This window comes from Seriola aureovittata, chromosome 3 (assembly GCF_021018895.1).
Source record: "Seriola aureovittata isolate HTS-2021-v1 ecotype China chromosome 3, ASM2101889v1, whole genome shotgun sequence".
Taxonomy (NCBI): Eukaryota; Metazoa; Chordata; class Actinopteri; order Carangiformes; family Carangidae; genus Seriola; species Seriola aureovittata.
The window spans coordinates 25477270-25488312 of record NC_079366.1 but is presented as its reverse complement, the minus strand read 5'-3'; the positions used below and the strand labels follow the sequence as shown (position 1 = coordinate 25488312).

At 39.7% G+C, this 11043-nt stretch overlaps 2 protein-coding genes across 2 annotated transcripts in view; one reads left to right on the top strand and one right to left on the bottom strand.

Moving 5' to 3' along the window:
- The first annotated feature begins 639 nt into the window (after positions 1 to 639).
- Positions 640 to 7788, top strand: LOC130164324 (perforin-1-like). Its single transcript, XM_056368999.1, has 10 exons — positions 640 to 736; positions 2401 to 2689; positions 2800 to 2879; positions 2974 to 3019; positions 3347 to 3489; positions 3595 to 3733; positions 4087 to 4167; positions 4793 to 5286; positions 6333 to 6426; positions 6940 to 7788. Exons 1-10 carry the CDS (start codon positions 666 to 668, stop codon positions 7150 to 7152), a joined length of 1650 nt encoding a protein of 549 aa, XP_056224974.1. The 5' UTR covers positions 640 to 665; the 3' UTR covers positions 7153 to 7788.
- A 1579-nt stretch (positions 7789 to 9367) lies between these two features.
- The window catches only part of LOC130166445 (perforin-1-like), a 5320-nt gene continuing 3644 nt past the window's right edge, over positions 9368 to 11043 (bottom strand). The window contains exons 8-10 of the mRNA XM_056372055.1: positions 10958 to 11043; positions 10766 to 10859; positions 9368 to 9967 (exon numbers count right to left, since the gene is read on the bottom strand). The exon at positions 10958 to 11043 is cut by the window's right edge and continues 411 nt beyond it. Coding sequence (XP_056228030.1) covers positions 9755 to 9967; positions 10766 to 10859; positions 10958 to 11043 — 393 coding nt within the window. The 3' untranslated portion in view covers positions 9368 to 9754. The remainder of the gene's footprint in view (positions 9968 to 10765; positions 10860 to 10957) is intronic.

The window sequence follows — 11043 nt, the reverse complement described above, 5'->3', positions numbered from 1 at the left end:
GTTTTCAATGGATTATGTTTCTGACTCTTTTATTTACTCAGACTTCTCCAAAATCGTGTTGCATTTACACAGGACTTGTATGAATAGGCAACGTGATCCAATGCAGGACTGTGGCATAGTTCTCAAATATGTTTTAGCCGGGAAATACACAATACAGTATTTCCAAACCCAATTATGCATTTTTAAAACCAGTGATGTCTGTTGTTAATATTTTTCTTTTGGCACATTCTTCCAAGAATTGTTCTCCTCACACACTCACGGCTTTTCATCGTTTACTAATCTCACTATCCTTTCTCCTTTATTGTTTCACTTTATTTCTTTAATTCTTTGATGACTGGAAATGGAACAGGAACCTCCACCTTTTGGAACAGCACATCAACAGTCTTTAATAGATCGGACTGAGAATTAATTTTAAGACAAGAAAAATGTCATGAGGATCACGTCCCGTCCCGCCAAGCGTATGATCCCTCATAAATATTTAAAATTTTGTAATTGTAATAACAGATCCTCTAAAAGCTGAGAGAGAGATAAATTTATCCCCTCGATGCTGAGAGTTACACAGCCTCCAAAACACTGTGCAGTTTACGGTAAACTCCTTCTTCATGTTGGCACATGTCACACAACAGTGAACACAAGCTGTGCACGTAGCTCAGGAGCGCGTGTTTATGTCCTGTATCCTCAGCGCGCCACGCTCTGACCTGTCCTGCAGAAGTCGACCATTCGCAGGTGTACACAGGTAAAACACTGTTTTAAATTGTAGAATAGAAGATACTGTTTTGTTTTAATGCATTTGCAGGTGAAGGGCATGTTTTCAATTTAACGAGCGAGAGGATGATCCGAGTTTCAGTGAGTCTTTTGTATTTTCAAAACTGGGTCTGTAGTTGATTTTGACCTTAAACTGTGTCGCTGTCCCCCGACCAGGTGCACGCACGCACACACCAACTCTGCACAACTTGCGCATAATAAGATGCGTGCACTTGTTATGCGACACATACCCAAACTTCCAGAAGATCTTCGATGTGATAGACTATTATATTCACCGTTTTTTTTGGTTTGTTTGTTTTTTTATTGCCGTTAGTATTTGCACTCTTGACTCTTAATGGCATTGTGACTTCACAGTATAATTAAACTTATCGGACCTTATCGATCCACTGCACTGTTTTCTGTTTTACTGAACATCCAGCGTGAAACTGCTGGTTAAAAATGTCATACTGAAAATACAGAGAAATCCATGTTTTTAAAAAAAAAAAAAAAAAAAAAAATTATTTTATGCCCTTATCGACTTTGTGCCGGGCGTGTGAAACGTTTGGAAGTGTGACTCACCAATGAGGCAGGTAATTGCTTCCAGATTGCACCAGACTGTCAAACCAAACCGACCCTGGTGCAGATGTGGCACAACACCTCTGACTGTAATGTGTGAGTGGCCTATAGGGAGTGCTTCAACCCGTGTTACTCACATCATGGGCAAATTCCAACACAGAGCCATTTGTAATCATATTGAAAATATCCGTCCAAACATCCACTTTTGAGCTTTTGTTTTAAATAAATATGAAATGCTTCTAACAGTCCCAGTGCCTCAGAATGTGCTATTGGTTGAGGTGCCAGGCAGCATCCAGTTTACAGGAAGGGCTTCACTAGGCTGACCAGGAGTTTCCTAATCCGGAAAATAACACATCATTCAGCTCCACATATTATTGTAACGGAAAGAAGAAAATATTGCTCCAGAAGGAAACAGAAACTGAAAAATAAATTCTTGCTCGTGGAATTTCCCCACTCTTCTGCAACAGCATGGCATGTTTAAGCTCCACCCACTGATATTCAATGATGATCAAGTCAGGGAAATGTGAGGACTGTTCCAAAAAGCTGCAGCTTGTGTAGTCTGGAAGTGGTCTGTGATGGATTTTCAGGTCTGGTTTTGATCATTGTCCTGTTATAGAAGCCAGCGTGGAACCTTTCACTTTCACTTTGCTGATATTTAGTGGAATCATTCTTCCCTCTATCCATGCAGTGTTTTCCTGCACTTATGCTGATTAACCATCAGTATACACACAATTTCTTTTTCTCAATATAGAATATTTAGTATTTAATATACAATATTTAAAGTATACAAGGGAAACTGCTTTTTAAACTGCATGAATACTACAACTTACCACAAGGCAAGATGAACTTCAGACAGTAACAAAAGTAATAGCACCATCAAATTAAACATACTGTGGTAAACTGTTGCAAGATATCAAACCAAACCAACCAAAGTACATAATAGAAGAGGTGAAGTGACATTTCATCCCACAACATGGTAAGGGAACAACAAACATTTGTAGTTCTTGTTATCTTCATTTATAATCACAAACAGCTGAAATTACACTCTTGCTCTCTCTGTCTTTGTCTGAAATATTTCAGCATCTCTTGGAGTCCAGCCATGCTCTTCCTTTCAACTCCGCCCCCTCTCTGCCTGAGTCTCCTCCTCTCTCTGTTGTACCACTCCCCCGTTCTCTCCTGTCAGCCTGGGAACCGCAGCCAGTGCGAGTCCGCTCCCTTTGTACCAGGTTACAACCTGGTGGGGGAGGGTTTTGATGTGGTCACCCTGCAGCGAAAAGGAGCTTACTTGGTCGACGTGAACACTTTCCTCACCCCAAATGGCACCTGTACTCTCTGCTCCAATCCTCTCCAAGGCAACGTGCTGCAGAGAGTAATTTAAATAGTAGATGTGCAACAGTTTTATATTGTACAGCATCTTAAACAGTTTCATGTTACTTTATGTGTGCATGTTAACCATGCTCTTCTCACCTTCATTTTCAGCTGCCAGTCTCTGCAGTGGACTGGCGTGCATTCACCCAATGCAATACCAATATCCACAGCAGTGTTCACACCTCTGCCAGGTACTGTACGGCTTACTTATTACACAGCATTATAATCACTGAGTTGCAAATTCTCCTTTTTAATTGTGATTCTGTCATGTAATTGTATCCACAGCTCACTGATTGATACTTACATGTCCCAGGACAGTCATGACTGGAAGGTAGGAAGACATACAGTGACCAAACCCTAACAGAATAAAATTTACCAAAGCAGTCATTGATCAGTCAGTGATTCTTTCCCTTTTTTCGACTGGTGTGGCAGCTTTTGGAGCATCTTGCTGCCTAGATATAATGCATATTAATGCACTTTATGGCTCAGTAATGCTCTTTTAGATCTATTGTCCTTAATATACTTGATGCTAACAGAATAAGTAATGATATGTTAAACTGAAAGCATTAAAAAAATGATTTTATAAATGACATAACATGGTGACTATAGTTGAACATCAAGCAGCTCTTGAGATTTTATTTTCTATTTCATTTATCAGGTTGGTCTAAATTTAAATAAGTTTTTATCTGCCAGCCTGGAGGTGGGAGGAACACGCTCCGCTGCTTATAACTTTGCTACAGCCAGGGCCAGAGAGGACCGCTACACCTTCAGCACTCACAGGGTCGCCTGTAAGCATTATGGGTAAGGTGTGAAGATCCCTGCATCACCACAGGATGTCTTTTTCAGCGAAGCTTGTTAAAATAATTTCAGATAAGATCATTTTCTTTTCTGTCTCTTCGTGTCTAGATACCGCGTGTCGAACAGACCCCCCCTCAGCTCTGAGTTCATCAAGGATTTGGCCAGGCTGCCAAGGTTGTACAACTCCGCCACAAGGGATCAGTACGAGGAGCTTATACATACCTATGGCACACACTTCATCCGCAAGGTTTACACACACACACACACACACACACACACACACACACACACGGCATTGGAGGACATTACATTAGAGGACTGACTTACTTACCCTAACCCCCTAACGCATGCCTTAACTTCAAAGTAAAAGTAACTTTCCCCTGACTTTAAAACAAGTCTTAACCCTAAAATTGAATGATTTATATTATGGGCACTTGATTTTTGTCCCCAAAGGGAAGCCAAGTTCCCACAATCTGAGTGTGAAAAAACAGATTTACGTCCCCACAATATACTGTGTATATATATATACAAATACAAACATACACATATAGACAAACCACAATGATTTCCTCTTCTACTAAATAAACAACTTCTTTTCAGGTCCGCCTTGGGGGGCGACTCCGGCGAGTCACTGCAGCACGTACCTGTTTGTCCACACTGAATGGGTTCTCCTTAAAAGAGGTACACAAAGCAAATTACAGATGTCCAAACGGCTTGTTTTAAGTCTGCATACATTAAGTGATTGAGCATTTTGACACTTTCACAGTATTTATATAGCTCATAACCTGGACCTACTTCATGATCAAAAAAGACATGCAAATTTCACTTTCTACAATATATAACCTTTATCTAATCTAATGTAGGACTGTTTGACTTGGAGTCATTTCTATCAACGGCAAATTTCTGTTATAGCTCTTCTCGAACTTGATAAGCATGGAGATGGATGACAACTACAAGCAAATAACACAATGTAGAGCCAAGTGTCTTAGTATGATGTTGAGCCACCATGACCATCAGAATACCTCCAGTGCTCTTTGTCACACATCGTTTAGGTCTCTGAGCTCTAATGGAGAAATTAACAACATTCTTACAAAAGATATTCTGTCACATATTCCGTGTTTGATGATGATGGTGATAAAGTGTGCTGTCTAGCACGCTGATCCAAAATCTTCCATAGGTTTTAAGCTGTGTTGAGTGACTGGTTGAATATGAGGTATTGTATATTGCTGTTCACTGTTCTCAGCATAAAAGCACTATTCAAATTTCTGCTATCAACTGATTATAAATAACCCCCTTTGTCCTGTAGATGCACTCCTGTCTATCACTTGGGGTCTCTGTAGGCCTGGGAGTGGCTGGACTTTCCCATGGCCAACAATCGTGCACCGGATTCCTAAAGAACCAGGGCAAAACCGTCACGCATGACTCTGGTCTCCACCAGCACTTCACAGAGGTGGTGGGAGGCACCAGCTGGACGGGGGAGTTTTCACTCACTCATGAAGACTCCGCCAGCTACAAAGAATGGCTGGAGGCGCTCAAGAATCTCCCTGCTATTGTTGAGTACACCATCAGGCCAATATATAAGCTGGTGCCAAGTTGGACAAAGAAGACAGGTATGAAGGCTGCCATAGAGCAGTACTTAAAAGACAACGCCGTGAGGACCTCACCCAGTGAACCAACCTGTGGGTACAGTTCTAACCTGGCTTACAACTGCTGTCCTAAAACGTCCTCCAGGGGGAATCTAGTCGTGACCATTGTTCGGGCGTGGGATCTGCAAGGAGATCCAATTGGCGTGACTGACGGGTGAGATGTGAGGTCAGGGATGGAGATGTGAAGGTGTTTTGTTGGCTAGCACTGCAAACGTGACACATCACACAGAGGTGGAAATCAGAAATCACCTGCTGATAGGATATAAAGATTCATAGTCAGTGACTTTGTAGTTAGTTCACTTTCACCTAAGCTGTTGCATCCCTGCTCAAATGATCTAAAGTCATCAGTAAGTGAACGCATCACTATTTAAAAAAGCACATCAATCCATAGAAAAGTAAATGAACGCATCACCGTTAATTTGGCCACAACAGACAGTAACACGTTCAGTTTGTTGCTAGTCCAAGTCATGGAAAGTCCAATAGGCCCATTCAGTAATCCGTCCATGGTCCAAGCAGCTTTGTCCAAATCAGTGGCAAAACAAAAAAACACTAGATCCAGCAGAGACCAGCAGAAGGACGGCAATATGATGCACTTAAGAACATGTATGAAAATAAGCAGTCAATTTGGTGCATTCAGTGGTAGCTAGGTTAATTTGTGTTTCCAGCATTAATATATGTTAACTATAGTTAACTGGCACCTCATGGTGTTTGTATTGTTGATGTCAGATGTCAAGCAAATATCAATAAAAGATACTATGTAAGTATAAATATGTAATTTCTTGTTGCTTTGCATTTGTTGGATATAGTTAACTCATAAATGTTCTTAATGACATTGAATGCAACACCATTTAAATCAATGTGAAACTTTATATGTTAACTGGATGGATTTAATGTACACTTGGGTGCAGAGTCTTTGGTAAGTGTAAGGACAACTAAACAAGATCGAATGTACTGTCATGATAAATTCAAGTTTATTTTTCTTTATATTTATTTCTTTATCTTTCATAGTTCCCATGGGTGATCCTTGTTTAGTCTTCGAGGTTAGATCCCTTAGATTAGTATTGTTTAATACATATAATTAGCTTTTAATGGGGAAGTAATGTCCTGTGTATTACAGCTCAGCTCACAATAGCACCCTCAGACTCCAATTAATTACAAATCAGTCACTAATCATGTAATTTGTTGTTTTTCCTTTCACAGCTATGTTAAGATGTGGTACGGTTCCATCTACCGCAGAACTCATATGATCCAGACAAACTCCCCCTGGTGGAACGCTCGTTACGATCTGGGCATGGTCAGTAAATCTTCTCTTTACACTTCAGCTCAAAAGAACACGAAAGAAAAACCCGAGCCCCATCATTGGGCCTAGTCAGCTGAGGTCTGATGTATTACTTACACTGAACACTTACACTTACCATTTATACCATCTGTGTGTGGCCCTGAGAGCTCAACGCACTGCAACTTAGGAAAACACACGCAAAGATATAAACATGCTGCAAATTCAGAAAACAATGCGAGCTTCAGTGGAAGAACTGAAGTGAGAGAATTAGACTCAAAACAGGAGGGTTGCTTTCCACCACTGGAGACGGCTCTTGGTGAGTAAAGGAATGAAGTTAGATCCTGAACTCAGAACATTTCCTCTGAAAGTATTGATGAAATCCACAAGAAGATCATATCTGTGTGTACAAATGTTAAATAAATTAGACCCACTCTTCTTTCTCAAGACGATTCGCAGACCTCAACTCAGTATTTGAAGGGTAATAGTGATTTTAATGTAATTTTGTATTAATGTCTTTTTTTAATGAAGGTGGACACACACTTAAAGTTGGATTTTGAGGTCTGGGACGAGGACGTGATCCATGACGACCGTCTGATATCATGTGATGTGCACGTGCGCCAGGGGACACACGAAGACACCTGCTCCGATTCATTGGGCAAATTTGAGTTCAAGTTTACTCTGACCTGTGACCGTCATCTGACTGGAGACAGGTGTGACCGTTACAAACCATCTCCACAGTGAGAAAAGCATTTTGGGGCCACATTATTCACAAAAACTGCTCACTTTTCTTTGATCAGGTAAAATATCATTTCTGTTGATTACTTGCTTTAAGCGCAATGAACCAGTAACACACAGTGTGCCAGACACACATTTATTTTTCTACTCTTTTAAATCCTTTTAAGGTTCAATCAGGTATTTTTACCATTTAAATTACACGTAAATTCAATCATCATTTTGAAATCGATCATATTTTCCATTAAATGTTTTATATATACTGTTGCAGGTCATAGGAAGCCTAAAAAATACCATTTGTTTCTCTGTTTAAGTATTTAAGGAAACCTTTCAAGTCCTTAATCCTTGACATGCTTTGATTATGGGACTTGTCTCTTAAAAGGACAGCAAGCTATCGATTCGGGTCTATTTGCAAACTCTATTTGTCTGGCAAAGAAAACTGAATTATCTGCCTTCTTCTTCAATATCGCCTCTTAAGAAATCTTAAATGTCTTGACGTCATTCAGTAATTCATCTGGTGCAGTGCGGATGATTTAATATATCAGCTGTATTAAATCCAATTCTGTTTCCTCTGTTCTATATACAATATTGTCATGTCAAATGTATGCCTTTGCTGCATCCAATAATAAGCATGGTGTAACAACTGGTGTCCTGTTTTTTTTCTTTTTGAGAACGAATGTAAGTTCTACTTTCAGGAATTTCTTAAAGTAAAGAGTAAAATCTCCTTGATTTGTTTTGGTGAATCATGTTACTGATTTCTATAAAGACAGCTGCATGGTCTGGAGTAATATCACCAATAAGCACATTCAGCAGTGATACTGTATGAGCTGACTTTAAATCAGTTCTCACTGAGAGCGTTCATCTGCAGCACTATGTGAGCCTGCTTTTTATAAGGGAACTAAAAATCAGGTTGTTTTATATTTTTGTATGTTTTACGTACAAAAAAATGTATATATATATATTATATATATATATATATATATATATATATTCTTTTTTCTTTTTTTTTTTACCATGAATACAAACAAATTAAAAAACAGGACAAACCACATTTGCAGTTGATCAAGTTCAACTACTCCCGTGTGCAGGACTCCTCATGTGACCCACCACATGTATAAAAGTGCTGTTACCTGCAGACTGGACAGTGTCGCCACATCCTCGGCTGACACACTCTCCTCATCTCCAGCTCACTGGCGGATTCACACTGCAGGAGTATCAGAGAAACTCTGCTGAGGTCTTAACAGGTATGATCCAATTTTCCATTGAATTATGCTCGTTAATGCATCCAGACCTCCTGAGCTGAAACATTGCTAAATGTCTTAATTGTGGGAATTTGATTAAACACAACTTTATTTAGAAATATGCTCATATGAGGGAAATATGACTGAGGGAACCTCCACAAGACATGACCAGATAACTATAGATAATAGACCTAATGCAGGACCCACCTTACTTTATATTGTACTTTGGCGTTGCACTTAACACATTTGTAACTAATCAAGTGGATAAAACCAGTGGAGATAAGAGTTTTTTGGCTTGCAGGATCTGGGGCATCTGGACAATTTGCCACTTTGCCTGGTTTGTTGTCCAGCCGTGGACAGGAAGTGCTGGAAACCACAACACAATATTGGGCGTGTTTGTGTTTTGCTTCAGCATCACTCAGCTGCTGTCATTTTCCAGTGTTAGATCATTTATAGAGCTGTGTTAGTAGTTTTTTGACCACGTGGGGGCAGAATTGCTCCAACACAAGCTGACAAACCAGCAGTGCTGAGGTATTAGTGCCTTATAAAGTCATTAAACCTCCAAATAACTGATTTTTTTTAAGCATGTAGGTGCTGTAGAAACAAGTTGTGAAAACAACACTAACATCACCTTGTAAGTTGATATTGAGAACTTCAACTTCCAACTGGACAAAGCAGACAACTGCCCCTGGTCACAGGGTTAGGAAACCCCAGGGACCCAAAAAGCCCCAGGTTCACTTTAAATGAAATGGCTGAATTTGAACCATTAAAAAGCTAAATCAATCTTCATCACTGAAGCTTGAATTTGTAGAGGGGCGGTGTGTCCAGTTTTATTTTTTATTTTTATTTATTTATTTTATCTATTTTTATACTATTATTATTTGAATTTGTATTGTGTTCATGTGTCGCCGATATATTATTAAATAACATGTACTTGGACTTACTAATACTCATTAGTTTAAGGAGCTTTAAAAAATACTTAATAAGTTTCAAAAGTTTTTATTGGCTTGAGAAAGACAAGACAAATATAGTAACTCTGATAATGCACAGAAGTCAGCAGAAAGATTTTACAGTTTTGACACATGAATTCAGAAAATAATCAACAGCATCTTTATATGACAAAAGCAGAATCTAAGATTCGAATGTGGCCCCTCCACCCAGTAAACAGGACTACTATCTCTCCAATAATCAAACATGGCTGAACACTAAACTACAACTGATTGTTGTATATTGTTGTTGAAGTTGAGAAACACAAATGATGCTGAATATAGGCTTAAATTACAGAAGTGAATAAGTATTACCAAATCTTTAAAACTGGAAACCGAATGGTGTGACACTCATTTTACTTAAAACCACCCAGAATGCATTGCTCAGTACCGAGATGGTTTGTACTGCTGGCACCTGTCTCCGGTCAGGTGGCGGTCACAGGTGAGAGTGTACAGGATCTCGATGCCGCCTCTCTTGGCTGGGCAGGTGAATCTGTGCGTCCCCTGCCTCAGGGTCCTTGTACATGACCCCAGACGGTCGTCTCTGCCCCAGTCTTCATCCCAGACTTCAATCTTCAGACCCAAGTGTGTGTCCACCTTCATAAACAAATCAGTGAAAGCTAAATGAAAATAATATCAAAACATAATATATATCCCAGTGTCAGTTTACAAAATGCTTGTTGCCTTTGTTAAATATGTTTTCACAACTAATCACATCAAACCATGAGACAAACATGGCTAGCTGACATCTGATGTTTCATAAGCGGGAATATACAAAGTACTTTATGAATGAATATTCAGTAACTGAACAGTGTGGAAAGTGGAAAGGCCAAAAGTCCTCACTAAAACCAGGAAAGTGGATCACATCCCTCCAGTTTTCAGAGCCGACCTTCAGATTATCATGTTAGTTTATACAGCACTGAATGGTTTGGGGTCAGATACATTTCTAATCTGTTGCTCTGTTGTGACCCATCCAGACTCCTCATATCATCTGGGACAGGTCAAAGGAAGCAGCATTCAGTTTCTATGCTCTGCAAACCTGGAACAAACTCCCGGAAAATTCTGCCTCAACTCGCACTTGTTTTAGAAAACTTTTCTGTTTGCTACTGCATTTTATTAAGTTAGACTTTTTAGCTTCGGTATTATTATACACTTAAATCCGATTTAAATGTTCCTTTTATATTGTGTTTTTATGTTATCTTGTGTTTCTTCTCTGTCGTGTGATTGAAAGGTGTTAAACAAATAAATGTATTCTGTCTTTTGCTTGATCACAAACGTAAAATCACTAAATCTCTCGTTTACAAAACAAATTTAATTCCAGTTTTGATTTTAATTTCTTTCACTGTCAGCGCAGAAATCTGGAAGCTGCTGTGTGAGAAGAAGATTAACACTGACCTTGCCCAGATCATAACGTGCGTTCCAGTGAGGGCTGTTTGATCTGATCACACGGGTCTTGCGGTAGATGGAGCCGTACCACATCTTAGCATATCTGTGAAATGGAAACGAAAATACCTGTATCAATATTTGTGTTTGATGCATCACATTCACTGTGCCATCTCTCTGTATCTCGACTTGTTCTCTACGCACCCCTCAGTCCTGCCCCAGTAATCTCCTTTCAGTCCCCAGGCTCGGACGATGGTCACCACCAGTCTTCCCTTCGAGGCCTGTTTAGG